This window comes from Globicephala melas, chromosome 3 (assembly GCF_963455315.2).
Source record: "Globicephala melas chromosome 3, mGloMel1.2, whole genome shotgun sequence".
In the NCBI taxonomy this organism is placed as follows: Eukaryota; Metazoa; Chordata; class Mammalia; order Artiodactyla; family Delphinidae; genus Globicephala; species Globicephala melas.
In genome coordinates, this window is record NC_083316.1 from 41,621,251 (window position 1) to 41,641,322 (window position 20,072).

Here is a 20,072-nt window from a genome sequence, read left to right on the forward strand (position 1 = left end):
GTATAGTCCTGACCCATGGACTCCATGGGCCTCATGAGTGGTTGGTCCGTGCAACTAAGTTTTGTGGGGATGGGTTATGGAACCATAGTGACTGGAACACAAGGCAGCTGTGGGTTGCAGGTATCCCTGAGGCTTGGAGTCCTCGGGATGTAGTGGTTTGGACTCCTCTCAGCAGAGTGGCCAGTGGGAATGAAATCCCTGGAGAGTTTCACAGCCTCTGATTCCCCATCTGGACTAGGTGGCTGGGTTCAATCAGAACAGACCTCAGCCCGCTGGGATCATTAGCCTTTGCCCTGATGGTACTGGTGAGGACCAAGGACAGAACAGTTTGTTGACGACTTTTGGCTGCTTCAGCACCATCCTCCCTTTCTGATCCTCAGAGTAGCATCTAATTCATCAGAGTAGCAGCATGAACTTCAAACCATGGCCGAACGACGCAAGGATCATTCCCCTTCCTCCTAATGGGGCCACAGCAGCCCTGGAGCCTGGTGTTTATTTGGTGTGGAGCAAATAGCTGTGTTGTTCTAAATGAGGATTCGATTCTGAGCTTGATTTTAAACCTCAGTCCTCTAACTCCATCAAGGCTAAGCCAGGACACCTTGGCAAGTCATTCATCTTCTCAGAAAGTGTTTCCCATCTGTAAGAAGGGAGATGAGAAAACCCGTGCACAGAATTAGTATGAGGATGAGGAACATTTAGATGTTTCGTGAATCCATATTAAAATAGACTCTGCCCCTCTCCCACCTCCTACTGCTCTAGCAATGGCAGGAGAAAACTTAAGAGGCAATGTATTCTGGAAAGGGCAAATCGAAGCTAGCTCAGGGGAGACAGAGCAGAATCCTAGGGCTAGGACTTTGCTTTTGGTAGGGCCTCATTTTTATGGAGAAGAAAATTGGAGCCCAGAGAGATTAAGCAACTTGCCCATAGTCACACAGCTAATTTATGGGAGGGCTAGGATTTGTATTTAAGTCCTTGTTGTTCTTTCAGCCACATTAAGCTGCACAAAGTAACTCAGGAGAAGGGATGCAAGAGGTTAAAGCAGATGTAGGGATGAAGTGGGATCCTGTAAGAGCTGAGGGCTTGGCCTTCCTGAAGGCAAGTGCAAAACTGAGACAGGGTGGCTGAAGTTCTGGAAAGGCCAGGAGGAAGGGGAAGGAGTTACACATAGTTGTTTCCTTCCGTCTCCTTCTGGGTTTTGTGTGCAGGAACTGAGCAAGCGGCTACAACACCACGTGTGCTTGTTGAAACTCCCATGAATTTTGAGAGCCCATGGTGTGAAGTAAACTAGGTCAGATCCAAGCCTGACACAAAGCAGAAAGAATGCCACAGATCTGCAAGTTGTTACACAAAATGCCCTGTTTTGCTCCCAGGCTTGCTGGGTCCCACCTCCTTCCCATCTGTAATTAAAGCTCTTCAGGAGGGGCTGGGTCTATGGCTGGTGGAAAATCAATGCGGTATTTCTGGATGTCAGGTGAGCTCCATGCCTCTCAACTCTTCAACCTAAGCCCATTAATCAAGTCTGATGACTTAATTTACTTTAGGAACAAACACATCCTTTGCAAAGTGATACATCACAAACATTTCCACTTCCCAAGTGCCAGGGGAGTTAGCCCAGAGAAGAAAGGAGAATTAAGCCTTTCTCTAAACAGAAACATTCTCCCTTGTAAAACCGGAGACAGAAGATAGGATCTGAGAGTGTTGACTGGCTTCTGTGCTGGAGATGCCAATCATTTCTTCTTTGCTCCTAGGACCCGCAGCAGAGGCCCCAAGGCCCCGACCACCCTGCCTCCAAAGCAGCAGCTGGTCAGCCCTTGGGGAGCCCAGCCGATTCTCCAGCTGTGTGTGTACTTGGGAATAGGAAGCGATAAGCAGTGAGCTGAAAGCCATGTAGACCAAGGAGCTGAAGCTGCATTTTTGACTGATGTCCGGAGAGACCAGAATGAATCAGTTGTACAGCAGCAGCGAGAGGTGCTACTGCCCCAGGGAGAGAGACGGTGATGGAGAGAAGTTACCTGGTTGCAGATGCTTCCCTGCTGTCTGCGTGAGGCTTGCTGTACTTCCTGCTCTGGTCCTGCAAGATGTCCCTGAACGCTTAGAATAATTTCCTCCTCATTTCTATGAGCTTGAGAGGTTTCTATCTCCTGCAACCAAATGTTTTTCTTTACTAAGATGCCTACTGTGTGCAATTCCAGGCTCTCTGGAGAGAGTCAAGAATGATCAACATCGGGCTTCCCTGGTGGCGCAGGGAAGAGAGTCCGCCTGCCGATGCAGGGGACATGGGTTCGTGCCCCGGTCCGGGAAGATCCCACATGCTGCGGAGTGGCTGGGCCCGTGAGTCATGGCTGCTGAGCCTGCGCATCCGGAGCCTGTGCTCTACAACGGGAGAGCCCACAACAGTGAGAGGCCCGCGTACCGCAAAAAAAAAAAAAAAAAAAAAAGAATGATCAACATAAGGTAGCTAATTGATCCCTTTGAAATAACCTCCATGTCTTTTGTTCCTTCATAAGTACACCCACACTTATCTACCGTCCTGTTTCACTTACAATATCATTTAACCAGTTTATTATTTACTAATTATTCAAAGTTTGTTCATCTTTACTCTCTAACTGGACTGAAAATGGCCTGATGTCAAAAACCATGTCATATATAATTTTTGCACCCACCCCCTAATGGTGACTGGGACAGTATCAGACATATTTTAGCCAATAATTATAATAACTTTTTTTTTTGCTTAAATAGCAAAGAAAGTGATTACGGAATCCAGAGCCAATCCAGTTATTTAATAAATGCAAATTTCACTTATTCCCTCCTTCATTCATCCATTTATCAGTCACTGGTTCACTTAATCCATCTGGTTTGAGTGGCTTGGAGTTGGAGAGCTTGGGAGAAGCTAAACCAATTCAAGCTTCCTGCAACTCCCAAATGGAAGGTGATATAAGGGTCTAGTTAGTAGGATGCAGAGGAAGGTACCCATGTGAGGATTTTAGGAGTGAAATCAACGATACTGAGAAACTAGAAGGACTCTGGATTGGAAAGGGAAATTAATCAAAGATGGGGAACAATCTTAGATTGTTCCCAAGAGGACTCACTGGTAAGGTCCTGGGTGTAGCTAGGGTGTATGTGTGGCTGGCCTTAGGAGTATTGCAAAGTGCATTTTCCTCCCTTTCAAGAAATTATTTTTCTTGAAAAACAAAGAAACAGTAGTTTCTAACTATAGGAGTTGAACAAAAGAAATATGTTGTCCTTCTGAACAAGATATGATTTTGCATTTGCCAGATGGACTCAATAGTCATCTGTCAATAATGCATTTGTTTGTCCACATGTAGACACATTTAATTATTTAACGAGTTCATACAGTCTGGCTCAGGTTACACTGGCTAGAACACACATACACACAAAACACACACACACATACCACACACACACAGAGTTCCAAGGTAGGCATTTGCCTGATGGGGATTATAAAACTAGTCAATAAAATAAAAAGCATTTACAGAACAGCTCTGCAAAGTACAGCTTTAACAAATGCTAGCCTCTGTCATTTCCCCTTCTTAAGCTTGGACTTACATTTGAATTTTATATTCATTTTTGAAGGATTGCCACATTTAGCAGAAGGGCTCAAAAGGGTTTTTTTTGATGGTACTTATAAAAAAAGTCTGAATTTATAGATTAAGAAAGTGATGGGCTAATTGGCTTTTCAGCAGGACTGCACTTGCTCTCTTGCTCTCTCATTTTTCTTAGGAGCCTACTTTTACAATTTATGATTTATGTTCATGATTTTTTTGTGTGTTTTGTTTTGTTTTTGTGGTACGCAGGCCTCTCACCACTGCAGCCTCTCCCACTGCAGAACACAGGCTCCAGACACGCAGGCCCAGCGGCCATGGCTCACGGGCCCAGCCACTCCGTGGCACGTGGGATCCTCCTGGACCGGGGCACGAATCCACGTCCCCTGCATCGGCAGGTGGACTCTCAACCACTGCTCCACCAGGGAAGCCCCATGTTCATGATTTTAAAGCTCCTAGAGCCAAGCACTTCTGACTGCAGGGAACTCATGAGCAGGGCATTCTGACAAGGTAGAAGTATGATGTGTTTCTTGGGGACATTCAAAAACCAATTTCCCATGACACAGTAGAAGATAGCTTAGAACTTTTGACTTTTGCTTTGGGGGAAACTTCGCTCAAAAGTGAGTACTGACTATCCTAAGCGGTGTGAAGCTGGGGCCAGTGGTTCCCCAGTAAAGGGCCATGCAGGGGGCTTAATGGAGGAGGTGGAACTCAGAAAGGATGCTGAGGAAGCATTGGAGCTAGGAAAGCAGAGAGAAAGGGTAAAGGCCTATCAAAAAAGCTGACCCCTTAGTCCCAAGGAAGCAGAGGGTTGTTTAAAGAGTATTGTGGGAGACCAGATTAGAGCGGCCTGTTCGGCCAATGAAGGTTGTGGTATCTCTTTGTATTCCATGGCCTAGAGTCCACTTCAGTTCTCTTCTATATCCTCTCTGTGCCAAGGTGTAATGTGAATAAACCCTGAATAAATAGAGTTATATTTGGGAAGACGAATCTGGTTTCGCTGTGTAGGGAAGATCAGAATGAGAAAGACACTAGAGGTGGGCAGTGGGGACCATTTAGGAGCAATTGTCTAGGAAAGGAGTGAGTGTTTTAGGAAATTGGCTGGGATTGCTTTCTCACTCTGGGGTTATAGATTCCAAAACAACATCATGCTGAAAGGGAAGATTTAAAGAATATGGTCTGGCCTGGGTCCCCTTGGGTGTAAATGAGGATGAATGTCTCGTCTGCTTCTTCCCAGGCTCTCCTCTGCGCTGTGGGCTTACCCCCTGCTCCCAGGGCTCCCTTCTCCCTCCCTTGTACAGGGGACTGGGGTGCATGGGCAGCTTCCTGCTTACACCAATCAACAATCAACAAAAAAAATCCCCAGTCTGGTAAAGGCCAGCAAGACTTGTGGGCAGCTGGCCATTTGGGGATCTCTTGTCCAGACAGATCTCTTGTCCATCTTCCCCATCAAAGTCCTCCATGCGGGTGGTGGTGGTTTTATTTATTTATTTTTAAAATATTCATTTATTTATTTATGCTCCGCCAGGTCTTAGTTGTGGCATGTGGGCTTCTTAGTTGTGGCGTGCAGACTCTTAGCTGCAGCATGCATGTGGGATCTAGTTCCCTGACCAGGGATTGAACCCGGGGCCCCTGCATTGGGAGCATGGAGTGTTACCCACTGCACCACCAGGGAAGGCCCGGGTGGTGGTAGTTTTATTTAATCCAATCTCTGTTCATTTACTATCGCCAACATAGCAAAACATCCAACTGTCAATGCCTGTTTGGATCTAAAGATGCAGAGCATGCTGTGTTAAGAGACAAACCCAGAGACACCACCACAATCACCTCCAGCCAGCACTTACTCACCAGACTGAGCTCAGGGCCATTGCCAAGGCAGTGCCATTTCCGGCTCTTTGTAGGGCATCATTCAGGGATCTGAGAGCCAAGAAAGCCAACACATTGTTCAGGTTGCCTGTGAGAGTTTGCCGAGGCCTGGGCACAGGGCCTCCATAGAAATGGGAAGTAGAGAGCTTTGTGGAGTAAAACTCAGGTCATGGCTAAAACTGCTTTCAAAGCTTTCAAAGCTTCTGGTCTTCTTGTTAAAAATTAGGAAAGTGAACAGGCCCCTGGAACTAGACACCTTAATCCTGTATCATTTATTATGTTTTAAAAAATCTCTTAGAAGGCAGCAGTTGCCTGTGTCTTAAATTGAAATTATTTGTGACTGGGTCAGAAATCACAAGACATCCCGTGAGCATTAACTAGAAAATTCAGGACACAAAGTTATATGGTTTCAATGGTAACGTGTTTTTTAAAAATTTTGTGTTTATATCATTTTGTTCTAAATGTAGAATCTATTTAGAAGTTGAAAAAAGAAAAGCAAAATACATAACTTATTATCACTGGCTTTAAAAGAAAAAAACCAGCCATGATATCTGGTTGTAGGGGAGAGGGTTAGTAACGGTGCTTATGTTTCCAATCCTTCCAAATCTCATCTGTCCTTGAGAGTTTGGTTCAAGTCTCTTCTTTATAAAGCCTTTTCTAAAACAGCCAAATTCACCTCTTTCTTTTCTGAACAGCTATAAAAATTATGGTCAGTACCATACAATTTAGTCCTTCCTTGTAAACTGTATCATTTACCATTATATGTGCTGCTCCTGTTTCCCCCAACCAGATGGCAAGGTATTTTAGAAAGCAGGGATCCTGTTATTTCCTAAAAGCTGGGCAGTTCCTGAGTGCATCAGCACTCAGTGTATTTGATCAGCACTTTTTGAAAGAAAATACTATTGAGCATCTAAGTGGGGCTCATTTCAGGAGCCAGGTCTGGCTCTGGGTCTTCCCTTTACTGCAGGGGGAAGCTCGGGCTCAGTGTGGTCCAGCTGGACATGTGGAGGTAGGTCATGATGATGTCAATCATTCCTTGTTGACAGCCACGACCGGCAGGGGGGCATACTGGTTAAGAACAGTCAGCAACCTAGGCTCAGATCTAATTTTGCTCACTTATTAGGTGTGTGGCATTGGACAAGCTACTTTAAATTGTACTTTCCTTGTGTATAAAATGGGAATAAAAATAGTACCACCTCATAACATTTTTTCAGGAATAAAATAAATTATGTAGAACCATATGTCCCACTTTACCAGTTGGTATGTAGGTAATGCAATTCCACCCACTGCCTCTGAATATGCCACTTGAGGGCCCACATGTCCAGATTAGGAAGGTTCATACTCCTATTCCTTCCCTGTGGACCTACTTCCAATGACCAGCCTGGAGATACAGAAGTGCCTACTTTGTCTCAAGGGCTAGCCCTGGATCTACTCACCTTGCTGGGGTTCCAGGCTTCAGATGACCTCATCTGTAGCCATGCTGCTGCCAAAGCGTGATGATGGCAACCCATTGCAACCTGGGCGATCCAGAGCAGCTGTCCTCCCTTCTCAACTAGGAGGGAGGCTGTTTCTGGTTTCCTGATGTTACAATTTTTTAATAGAACTTCCCCTAATTGCTGGAGTTTACTCTGGATCAAGGGGAATAATCAATCCATATATAACCCCCAATGGCTTATGGAGCTAAGAGAGGAGGATACCTCACCTAAAAGTTTCATCTGGTCTAAGGTAAAGAAAGCCATGATTTCAGTTTCAATCAAGTCTTTGTGTAGTTGGAGCCTGGCCATAGGGGTTTGTGGCCTTGTTATTTGAAAGGATTAATAATGGGCCAGCCACCATGTTCTTGGTTTGGAAGAATCAATATTGTGAAAATGACTATACTACCCAAAGCAATCTACAGATTCAATGCAATCCCTATCAAATTACCAGTGGCATTTTTTTTACAGAACTAGAACAAAAAATCTTAAAATTTGTATGTTGACACAAAAGACCTCGAATAGCCAAAGCAGTCTTGAGGGAAAAGAAAACAGAGCTGTAGGAATCAGACTCCCTGACTTCAGACTATACTACAAAGCTACAATAATCAAGACAATATGGTACTGGCACAAAAACAGAAATATAGATCAATGGAACAGGATAGAAAGCAGAGATAAATCCACGTACCTATGGTCAACTAATCATTGACAAAGGAGGCAAGGGTATACAATGGAGAAAAGACAGTCTCTTCAATAAGTGGTGCTAGGAAAATGGACAGCTACATGTAAAAGAATGAAATTAGAACACTCCCTAACCCCATATACAAAAATAAACTCAAAACGGATTAGAGACCTAAATGTAAGACCGAACACTATAAAACTCTTAGAGGAAAACATAGGCAGAACACTCTTTGACATAAATCACAGCAAGATTTTTTTTGATCCACCTCCTAGAGTAATGGAAATAAAAACAAAAATAAACAAATGGGACCTAATGAAACTTCAAATCTTTTGCAAAGCAAAGGAAACTACAAACAAGACAAAAAGGCAACCCTCAGAATGGGAGAAAATATTTGTAAATGAATCAATGGACAAAGGATCAATCTCCAAAATATATAAACAGCTCATGCAGCTCAATATTAAAAAAAACAAACAACCCAATCCAAAAGTGGGCAGAAGACCTAAATAGACATTTCTCCAAAGAAGACATACAGATGGCCAAGAAGCACATGAAAAGCTGCTCAACATCACTAATTATTAAAGAAATGCAAATCAAAACTACAATAAGGTATCACCTCACGCCAGTTAGAATGGGTATCATCAGAAAATCTGCAGACAACAAATGCTGGAGAGGGTGTGGAGAAGAGGGAACCCTCTTGCACTGTTGGTGGGAATGTAAATTGATACAGCCACTATGGAGAAAAGTATGGAGGTTCCTTAAAAAACTAAAAAAAGAATTACCATATGATCCAGCAATCCCACTACTGGGCATATACCCAGAGAAAACCATAATTCAAAAAGACACATGCACCTCAATGTTCATTGCAGCACCATTTACAATAGCTAGGTCATGGAAGCAACCTAAATGCCCACTGACAGATGAATGGATAAAGAAGATGTGATACATATATATAATGGAATATTACTCAGCCATAAAAAGGAAATTGGGTCATTTGTAGAGACGTGGATGGATCTAGAGACTGTCATACAGAGTGAAGTAAGTCAGAAAGAGAAAAACAAATATCGTATATTAACGCATATATGTGGAACCTAGAAAAATGGTACAGATGAACCATTTTGCAGGGCAGAAATAGAGACACAGATGTAGAGAACAAATGTATGGACACCAAGGGGGGAAGGTGGCCAGGGCCAGGGTGGTGGTGGGATGAATTGGGAGATTGGGATTAACATATATACACTAATGTGTATAAAACAGATAACTAATAAGAACCTGCTGTATAAAAAGTTAATAAAATAAAATTAAAAAAAAATAATGGGCCAGCTTTTTGAGCACTGAGGGCCTATGGGGGCTGGTTTGGGATACAGAAATATCAACAAAAACAGCAAGAACAACAATAAAAAGCTGTCCCTAGCTTTTCCACAGGTAGGGGAATCGTTACAGATTATATGGCACTTAGGAAAAATGTTTCTCTTCTTTAGAACTGGGAGCTTTGTGTGTGTGCTCCAGTAGCTAACCACCAGAAGAACAAGGGTGCCCAGCTTTTCCTCACACGAGTGGGTTGTTTTGGAAGGTGACCAAACCCCAAGTACAAAGACCCATCCCAGGCTGTGCTGTGGAAATGCCTCAGTTACTCGAGACCGTATTTCCTGGGCCAGACAGGCCAGGCTGGGAGGCTGGCACATTTCTTCGATTATGTACCTGAAGCCTTTGTAAGAAGGTAAAGCAGTCATATGATGATCTACATTTCCTGACGAGCTTCCTGCTTTCTACTTGGGAGACTGCCTGGGGAATTGGCCACACAGGATCAGGCAGCAGAAAGGCTCAAAGGTTGTGCATCCTTTTGTGCTGGGTGGGTGAGGTGGGGTGGGAGCCAGAGGCCTCGTTCCACGCTCTTGGTCTTCTGTCACACTAGCCTCTGTGATCTTAAGTAAAAGGGACATGGAGGCTTCCCTGGTGGCGCAGTGGTTAAGAATCTGCCTGCCAATGCGGGGGACATGGGTTCAAGCCCTGGTCTGGGGAGATCCCACATGCCGTGAAGCAACTAAGCCTGCATGCCTAGAGCCCGTGCTCTGCAACAAGAGAAGCCATCGCAATGAGAAGCCTGTGCACTGCAACGAAGAGTAGCCCCTGCTTGCCGCAACTAGAGAAAGCCCATGCGCGGTAACGAAGACCCAACACAACCAAAAATAAATAAAGAAATATTTTTTTAAAAGGGACATGGGACTTCCCCTGAGTTAGATGACCACTGTGAGTGATTTGCTGAGCCCAGCTTGTGAGGGATTGGTAGGAGAATATCCCTAGAGTGAGAGACAAATTAGTTAGTAAGGATGTGAGTGTAGCAGGAGCATAAACAAAGGTCTCATGACCTGGGACTCTGGAAATGGCAAGTTTTGTGTCAGGCTGTAAGTTCTTTTACACTGTAATGTCCTTCGGCCACTCCCAAACCCTTCACTAGTAACTATCTACATCTACAGTCTGGCTGTGGGGAAATAAGGGACAGAGCTGGTCACGGGATGTAGCTTGCCCATGTCACCCGTCTGTGAGGCCAGCAGCAAATCCAGGGGAAGCCAAGGCTGGAAGGAGCCTATGATATAGAAGCGTAGTTGTGTGGCATGTGAACAGACATATATGCATGTGGCGCAAATAGAGCGGAGGAAGGGACCCTTGCTGGGGAAAAAGGAGGGGACTTTGTAAGGTGATGGCCAACTATTTTGACTGCAGCGCCTCTTCTAGTGGAGAAGCCTGTTCCAGGTGGTAGGGTTGAAGCCTCCCCCATCCAGACAGATGGTCCCCTTGGGTATCCAAATGCTAGTGGAACAGCCAACCTACTCATCCAGTCAACCTCTACTCTCATAGTGAATTTTAAAAATCTGATAACCCACTGCTTTACCCTGTCATCAAGTTTTGGTCTAGGCTATCGTAGTCCATCCAATATTTTTAATAATTCTAAGTCTCAAAAAAAAAGAAGGGAATTGTTTGTTCTTATGTTAAAATTGGCATGTAAACAAGTGGTTAGGGAAGCAGTTAATAGTAATAACAAGCCTGGTCAAACCAAACATACAATCTATTACTGTCTTGCCCTAAAAAAGAGAGTAGCTCTTATGAGAACAAAGGGCTGTTCTCCAAAATGTTCTTACCTCTGTAGATGGAAGACTGTTTATAACTTCCAAGAGACAAAAAACAAAACTAAAGCAATAAAACTCTTACTGTGCTGTCTCTACACGGTGCCTACTACATGCACCTGCACGCCGTGTGCCTTCTTTATTGGTGTTGCCAGGGTTCCAACCTGTTTTATTGTGCCCTTCCTTGCTCCCAGAGTCTCCCGCTCTCTTTCAGACCAGTGAGCGATGAATATTACCGTGGGTAACATCACCACTTATTGAGAGAGAAGGAATACAGCTCCGTACTTTCCATTCATGTCAGAGCCAGAGGCTGCAAGTTTATCCCCTATACTCATTTTCTGCTTCTTGTGCACATTAATAAACCCCTCATTGTTATCTGGCACATGGCCCCTAGGGGACAGTTTGCCTGTCCCTGCTTCCCTTGCAGCTAGGCATGGCCATGTGACTTCATTCTGGCCAATGCATTGGGAACAAATGTGATGAGTCCATCAGCCAGGATGTGCCCTTAAAGGGAAGGAGTATGCCCTCCTTTGCCCCTTTCCCTTTCATGGTAGAGGGCCCCTTGGACTATTTGTAAGAAGGCAATCTGCTAGGGATGCAAAGCAGCAAAATCCAGGGAACCTGGGCTCCTGACACCAGCACCCAGTGTCCTACACTTCCCCTTGTTTCACAGCACACTGTCTCAGGGATTTCTTCACAGTATCCCTAGGCCAGAAAGAAAGGCTTAAAAATTCTATTTATTAAGTAGTTGTATCCAAATAATTTAATATGTACTTAGGTCCTAACAACATAGACACCACCTGAAAAACCAGTACAAATAAAGCTACTCTTTATTTCATTCTTAAATAACTACCATCACTTACTAGTGAGATGTGTGCATCTGTGGGGCACCACACAGCTTCTCAAACCTTGGATTCAGATTGGGCAACGGTACCATCTTTTACTTGTATTTTATCAGAACAACCGATTACCACAATCTGGGTGGCTTAAAACAACGGAGATTGATTCCCTTATAGTCCTGGAGGCCAGAAGTTGGAAATAAGGAAAAAGTAGGATTATGCTTCCTCCAGAGGCTTCTAGGGGAGATTCCATTCCCTCTCTCTTTCAGTGTCTGGTGGTTTCCTGGATCTGCAGTTGTATCACTCCGATCACTGCCTCCATGGTCACGTTTCCTCCTCCTCTTCTCTGTGCCCGTCTCTCCTCTGTGTCTTTTAGAAGGACACATCTCACTGGACTTGGGACCAACTCCTGGTTGAAATTCAGTGACAAAGGCTGGAACTGTTGGTCAACTTTATTCCTGTCTGACATTTGTTGGCAACAGGTGATACTAAAATCATGGAGAGTTTAATAGCAAACCTCGTGAGGCAGTTTGAAGAAAGAGCAAAGAGAACTGGCCCATGGAGCAGGCAGCAAGGGACCGTCAGGCTGGCCTCACTTGCGTGAGGGGCTGACACTGTCATCTCAGGCTTGCGGGGGCAGGTAGTAGGGGCCGGGGGAGGAGCCTATCCCCGGTGCAGGGCTTTGTCCTAGGTCCAAAGAGGGGCTTTTCTCAGCAGTATGCATTCCACCCAGCTTTGGTCAGGAGTCAAGAATTGCGCAAAGCAAGCACTGTCTCTGGATGCAGGGAGAAGAGATAAGACACAAGCAGACAGCCTCCAGAAAACTGAAGGCGAGGAGGGGTGAGAAAGAACCTGTGACTCGTCAGCGATTCAGAAGAAATCAGTTAACGGCCATGTTCCTTTTTTTTTTCCTCTTAACTGAATGTTGTCAGCTTCAGTTTTGATTTCAGAAAGCAAGATAGATCGTCGGCCTTCTCTCAAAATGTTTTTGCTCCTCTCCACCTACCTCCCACCCCAACCAGGATGCATGTCAGAGCGCTTAAGTTGAGAAGGTGACACTCCCCAGTGCGATGCTTCTATCAGTGGGCGCCCTCTTCCCCTCCTCCTTCCCAAAGCTTTGGGCTGCTAGACTGGCCTTGTGGTTGGAGTAGGTGGCAACCAGTAGCTGGAAAGGTCTCTGACCTCCACCTCTGACCTCTGTCCCTTCTCTTCCCTGGGTCATGCCTATAGCACTGCTATTGGAGAAGGCCATTCCAGAATCTTGGTCTTCCGCTTTTGAAATGCAAATGCCTGTGAAAAAGAGGATACAATCATTTACCCAGTTTAAGACTTCTCTTAGGATGTTGCCTAATTTAAAAGGAAACTGTGTAGCAACATGAATGAGTTTATTAGAGGCATCTCTGCCTGAGGGCCAGTGCTCTCTCTTTCCTCCACTATCTCTACCAAAAAGACTCTTCAGGAATTAGGAGAGCATTCCTGATGGAGATGAAGGGTCCTGGGACAGGCTGAAAGCAAGCAAGCAAGCAAACAAAGGCCTTCGCTTTGGAACTTTGTTCAGGGCTGGCCTGTTTGGCTAATTTGGTTGTTGTTTGCCCTCCTTAGGACAACAAGCAGGAAAGAGCTCTTCCCCCAACAGTGAGAGATAGTGGAGGCTGGATGATTCATAAGTGAAGTCAAGTTCACATTCACTCTGTCCCATGGCAGTGGAGGCCGGCTGTGGGAGAGTGTTCCAGCTTAGGGGCCAGATGTCCTGGGTTCTAAGACCTTCTGCAGCCACCAACTGCCTGTTCTATGGTCACAGCCTACTTTCTGTGTCTCACTTTTATCTGCAGTTGGGGCAGATAACACCTACTCTATCCTCTGTACAGATTTTTATGGGACTGCCGCCATCACAGTGAGGAGCTTCTAATAGGAATGGCTGTGCCCCTTCCCCTCCCATTCCTGCAGTGGCGACCTGAGTAGTGTGTACTTGGGTATGAATGAATAGCTGGAACCGGTGACTGGAAACAGCCCTAGATCAGACTCAGGTGAGTAGGTCAAAAGGGGATGAACTATGGAAACTTCCTATTATCCATCCGTCATCTCTGAATCTATCTGTGTGTGTATGTATGTATGTACACATGTATGTATGTATGTATGTATTGGGTTGGCCAAAAAGTCCGTTCGGGTTTTTCTGCTCTTACAATGCTATGGAAAAGCCAGAACGAACTTTTTGGCCAACCCAATATGGATTGTCTCTCTCAATGCATTCATCTGACACATATGAACTGGGTACCCAGGCACTCTTGAGACCCTATGTATCTCTCCTCTGGGCCTGAGCACTTGCTAGGCTCTAGCAGTGAGAGAGCCTGAGGACAGACTTTGTTTTAGCCCTTCCTTTGGGACATCCTGGCAGGCATTTCTGTCCTTATAATTTGACCAGAACCTACATGTGGCCTGGGGGCAGGGAGCAGCCTGGCCTGACAGGAGAATTCTGAGCACCCTTCTGTCCTGCTCCTATTAGAGAGCCTTTGCTCCAGGACACTTAGTAACCAGTAACTGGCAGCAGCAGAAAGGACTGACAGGGGAGGAGAGACGGCAGATGAAGTTCACCTGGGGTCATCCTCCCACTTGGTTTCCACCTCGGCCTTCTGCTCCTCTTGACCTTGACCTTCTCACTCTGCTCACTTCCTTCTCACTCATCTGTCAGCTGAGACGTGGTCCACTTCCCTCTTCCCTCATCTGCCTGCTCCAGCAGGAGGTAATAAAGGTGACACATGATTGGGAAAAAGTTGCACACCATTTTTTATTTTTTTGGCTGCACCACTGGCTTGCAGGATCTCAGTTCCCCAACGAGGGATCGAACCTGGGCCCTGGCAGTGAAAGCCCCCAAGCCCTAACCACTGGGCCACCAGGGAATTCCCTGCAAACAATTTTTTTTTAAAACATCTTTATTGGAGTATAATTGCTTTACAATGGTGTGTTAGTTTCTGCCGTATAACAGAGTGAATCAGCTATACATATACATATATCCCCATATCCCCTCCCTCTGGCATCTCCCTCCCACCCTCCCCATCCCCCACCAGGTGGTCACATAGCACAGAGCTGATCTCCCTGTGTTATGTGGCTGCTTCCCACTAGCTCCCTATTTGACATTTGGTAGTGTATATATGTCCATATCACTCTCTCACTTTGTCCCAGTTTACCCTTCTCCCTCCCCGTGTTCTCAAGTCCATTCTCTACATCTGCGTCTTTATTGCTGTCCTGCCCCTAGGTTCTTCAGAACATTTTTTTTTTTTTTTTTAGATTCCGTATATATGTGTTAGCATATGGTATTTGTTTTTCTCTTTCTGACTTACTTCACTCTGTATGACAGACTCTAGGTCCATCCTCCTCACTACAAATAACTCAATTTCGTTTCTTTTTATGGCTGAGTAATACTCCATTGCATATATGTGCCACATCTTCTTTATCCTCAAACTATTTTTTTAAAGAAAAAAGAGCACATTGGAAACTAGGGATTTGGAGACAGATTTTGGGTGTGGTTTCAATGCACGGCTGGAGTTTTATAAAACTCCCTATTCTCTGTCTAACTGTGAGCCAAGTTTCTGAATCCAGCATTTCCTTTGGTTAGACAGTAATCTTACTAACCCTCCTCACACCCAAGACTTAGTGCTCCTCAAGTGAGCAAAGCCCCCCAAGAATCATGGCCCCACTAGAATGGCCTTCACCTGAGGCAGAGCCCAGGCAGTGATAAAGCCTTAAGAAGTTTTTTAATGTGGGGAGATGCAGAAATGGAGGGGCGATTGAGGATCTATAATCGAAGGTTGCCCTGAGGCCGCCTGTCTGGGAATCACGCAGGCAGCAGACTATGGAGGCAGGACTGGGTGAAGGCCAGTGGCCCCGATGCAGAGGGCAGGAGAGAGCTGGGAGGATTGGTGGAGCCACTGGGAAAATAGTTGTAGTCTGGCAGCCTTTTGGAGCCTACTGTTGTTGAGATTCTAGGAGGTTTCTCTTATCCTCCTTTGTTTCGAAAACTGCTGGCTGAAACAAAGAGTGTTCCTAATAGTAAAGGAGGCTGACAGGATTTGGGGAGAAAATCCATGGAAATGGTTCCCAGTACCAGGGGCGTTTTTACTTGGGTTTTGCCATCCCCGTGTAGTGACCCATTATTATACATTAAGTGCAATGTGCAGTGTGTGTGTAATTTATTATATATTATACAGAGTGGCAAAATGTATTAGCTATCTGTATAAGGCATATATAATCAGAATTACCAGGCTCAGAACTACTTGAAAGTCATTAAAATTTTTATTCCAAAGAACGTTACTTGAAATTTCAGGAAGTCTTGGGATATCAGAACTTGTATTTTATCTGAACCAAAGACTCAGCCAGCATGCCTCAATTCTCAGAGGCAGATGATGTAATTTAATGGATTTCTCAGTTGATCCTGCTTCCTTTAGTCCTGGCTCTGGCAAGTGCTAGAATCCAGAAATCAAAGGGAAAAGGATGAGAGAAAAAGTGAGGCAGAGATGCCTAGGAGGCACTGGCATGTGGGCCTCAGTGGGCCTTTTCTTTTGCTCCCTAAAAAGCCAGGGAAAAGCCTTCCATTCCTCCTAATCCATAATCATCAGCCTGAATCTAGAGAACTCAACTGAGAAAACCAAACTGTAAGCAAATAATGGGGATTTATTGATACTTCAGCTCTATAAGTATATATTGGGTGTCTTCAATGTGTTAAGTGCTGAGGTTACACAGATGATGAGACCTAGCCCTGCCCTCAGGTAGTTTGCGATTGATTTAAGAGTATAAAGGAGACAGAACACTAACAATTGCTGAGGACCTGCTTCATTCATTCACTCAGCAAAAACTTCTGAGTGTCCGTTGTGTGCCAGAATTGTTTTAGGTGCTGGGAATGCAGGAAGGGAAAAGACAGATGTGATCCCTGCTCTCACGAAGGTTTCATTTCCGTGGAGCAGACACACAAATGCATTTTAAATATGCCAGGCTGACAGTATGGTGGTTTCTCAAAAAGTTAAACATAAAATTACCATGTGATCCAGCGATTTCACTTCTAGGTATAAACCCCCAAAGAATTAAAAGCAGAGACTTAAACAGATATATATGCACCCATCTTCATAGCAGCATTATTCACAGTAGGCAAAAGGTGGAAACAGCACAGTGTCTTTTGATGCATGAATGGATAAATGTGGTATATACATACAATGGAATATTATTCAGTCTTAAAAAGGAATGAAGTTCTGACACATGCTACAACGTGGATGAAATAAGCCAAACACAAAAGAACAAATATTGTATGATCCCACTTTATATGAGGTGACCTAGAGTAGGCAAATTTGTAGAGACAGAGTGCGTAATAGAGGTTACAGGGGTGGGGGAGAGGGGTAATGGGGAGTTACTGTTTAATGAGTGCAGCAATTCTGTTTGGGAAGTTGAAAAAATCTTGGAAATGGATAGTGGTGATCCTTGTGCAACACTGTGAATGTGCCTAATGCCACTGAATTGTATACTTAAAAAAAGTTGAGGGCTTCTCTGGGAGCACAGTGGTTAAGAATCCGCCTGCTAATGCAGGAGACATGGGTTAGAGCCCTGGTCTGGGAAGATACCACATGCTGTGGAGCAACTAAGCCCATGCGCCACAACTACTGAGCCTGCACTAGAGCCCATGAGCCACAACTACTGAGCCCATGTGCCACAACTACTGAAGCCCGCATGCCTAGAGCCTGTGCTCTGCAGCAAGAGAAGCCACCGCCATGAGAAGCCCACGCACCGCAACAAAGAGTAGCCCCCTCTCGCCACAACTAGAGAAAGCCTGTGCACAGCAATGAAGTCCCTATGCAGCCAAAAATAAAATAATAAATTTTTTTTAATGGTTGAAATGGTAAATTTTATATTATGTATATTTTACCACAATAAATAAACTAACAAACAAAGAAACAAAAAAAAGATGGCCTTTCTGAGGAGGTGCTATCTAAGCTAAGATTTGAACATCAAGAATAAGAAGCAAACAACAGGCAATCAGAAGGAAAAGCATACCTGGAAGATGGAAACAACCATCGTGTTTCTAAACTATTAGGCATGTACACACGTTCCTTCTGAGAGTTACTTGTGTACCTAAGTGGGAGGATAACAACTAAAATAGAGGTAGGTTTAAGAATATAGAGAAGGAGGAAATACATTCTGACTCAGAAATTTTGAGATGGATTTATGGAGGTAGCGTTTTACTTGGGACTTAAGCCATAGATAGAGATTCATGGGGAGAAAGGCTGAGGAAAGTGCTCTGGATGGAAGGAGAAGTATGAGCAAAGACTCAAAGTTGGAGTTTAGACATTTTTTTTTTTTTTTTTTTTTTTGCGGTACGCGGGCCTTTCACTGCTGTGGCCTCTCCCATTGCGGAGCACAGGCTCCAGACGCGCAGGCTCAGCGACCATGGTTCACGGGCCCAGCTGCTCCGTGGCATGTGGGATCTTCCCGGACCGGGGCACGAACCCATGTCCCCTGCATCGGCAGGCAGACTCTCAACCACTGCGCCACCAGGGAAGCCCTAGACATTTTTAAAAAAAGATTTCATTTGAAGGTCTTAGAAAAATGTGGCTGTATGTTTCACAGCGAACCAATGATGTATGTGTGTATGAGTCATATAGCAGTCATCATCCAAGAAGTCGATTTTGTGTGTGTGTGTGTGTGTGTGTGTGTGTGTGCTTGGCTTGTCACATGGCTTGCGAGATCTTAGTTCCCAGGCCCTCAGCAGTGAGAGCGCTGAGCCGTAACCACTAGACACCTTGGTGTTGTCACTATTTTCTTTTTTTTAATAAATTTATTTATTTATTTTTGGCTGCATTGGGTCTTTGTTGCTGCGCGTGGGCTTTCTTTAGTTGCTGCGAGCTGGGGCTGCCTTTCGTGTGGTGCGCAGTCTTCTCATTGCAGTGGCTTCTCTTGTTGCAGAGCACAGGCTCTAGACGCGCGGGCTTCAGTAGTTGTGGCTCGCGGGCTCTAGAGCGCAGGCTCAGCAGTTGTGGTGCACGAGCTTAGCTGCTCTGTGACACATGGGATCTTCCCAGACCATGGCTCAAACCCGTGTGCCCTGCATCGGCAGGTGGATTCTTAACCACTCCGCCACCAGGGAAGTCCATTGTCACTATTTTTCATTTTAGTCATTCTGATAGGTGTGTGGTGATATCACACAACCTCTACGATGGTATTAATTTTCAAAAAAGACAGAAAGAGCCACAAATCTGTTCTGTCTGCCCCAACCTGCAAAAGAATCAAACTCAAGCCGCTTGACTGGATTGTTACAACGCTGGGGGTGAGGCAGCATCTCTGGAGCAGCCCATCATGAAATGTGGATCCTCAGCTTTGATTATCAGAGACAGTTCTCACCAGGAGCCACTATGAACAAGGAGTCTGCTTGTACTTATTCTTTAGTCATTACTTAATATTGTGATTATTACTATTATTGGCAGTAATGAGACATTTCTAATAAGGACAGTCCAGGTTACTGTCTTGGTGGAAGAGCAATTGATGAGAGGATTCTTTTCTAATTTCTCCTCTTGGAAGCTGGGATTTTAAACTTGGGCCTTATTGGCAAATGCCCTGGGTTTATGTGTGTCATAAATACCAGAAAACAAAACAATGTCCTCTTAATTTCAAGGGTGCAAGGAGTGGTGAATCACGTTTCTGTTTTTCCCAGAGCCCTGTGCCATGGTCCCTCTTCCTTCTCCTGTCCCTGAACACTGGCTATGACAAAGGCTGTCTTTGTTAGAGTTTTCACCAGGGCAAGCACTGCCTCTGGGGAAGGTGATGGAAGCCATCTGTCATCATTTTGCTCAGTCAGTGACATTCCACACACCAGCGTTTCTCGGGCCCCAGCCACTGGTTTCCCTACCCGAGAGCTCCTAATCCAGGCCTACAGTCAGAGAATTTTGCTCTTCCCCTTATCGTCTCCCCCCACAAAGAAACTTCCATTATGGGATGAACATTCCTGGCCTTGACAACTAACTAGTTAATGGGGTAAGGGGCCTGTAATGTGGCAAGGGTTATAATGACTAGAGCTTGGGATGGGGGTTGGTCAGATGCCTTCAAGGGCAGGTGGGTAACTGTGTGATGCAGGACTGTACCAGAATTGGGAGGGCTGAGGAGAGCCAATGGCAAATTGAGGAGCAGCAAAAGCCCCCAGAATTTAAATTTGATTCAAAATGCTTGTGTTTGCAGCTTGCTGCCCTGGATTAAAGCGTTAATCTCTTTAAGGAAAGCAGAAAAGTGGATCTTTAAAATCCTGCTCAGAATCAGATCAGTAAGAGAAAAGGACATAGCCCTGTTTCAATCATCCAAGTTTGTTTTGTTGAGGGGAGGGGCTGTAAGCGATGATGAGACTGTGAGTGGGGAAATTTCTGGCCTTCTTTTGAAAGTCCTGTTAGGGCTAATGAGGTGTCCTTAGAAAAAGAAATGCTCCTCCTGCAGGAAAAATTGCCAAGGGCATTGAGGTTAAACTTTGTTAAGATAGTGGAAGGCAGCCCTGCCAGCCCACT

The 20,072-nt window shown here is 45.0% G+C and overlaps 1 protein-coding gene across 3 annotated transcripts in view; it reads left to right on the forward strand.

Annotated features, from left to right (window-relative positions):
• SNX18 (sorting nexin 18) overlaps positions 1-20,072 on the forward strand; it is a 110,581-nt gene that overhangs the window by 47,708 nt on the left and 42,801 nt on the right. The window contains exons 2-3 of one of the 3 annotated variants that reach the window (XR_009563375.1): positions 1,749-2,236; positions 3,962-8,758. The exons of 1 other annotated variant lie outside the window; for it this stretch is intronic. Coding sequence is in view for 1 of the 2 variants with exons in the window: in XM_060295773.2 (XP_060151756.1) it covers positions 1,749-1,858 (110 nt within the window). In the remaining variant the exon portion in view is untranslated. Of the gene's footprint in view, positions 1-1,748; positions 2,255-3,961; positions 8,759-20,072 lie in introns of those variants that run through there. One more of the 3 variants, XM_060295773.2, reaches the window with a different exon arrangement.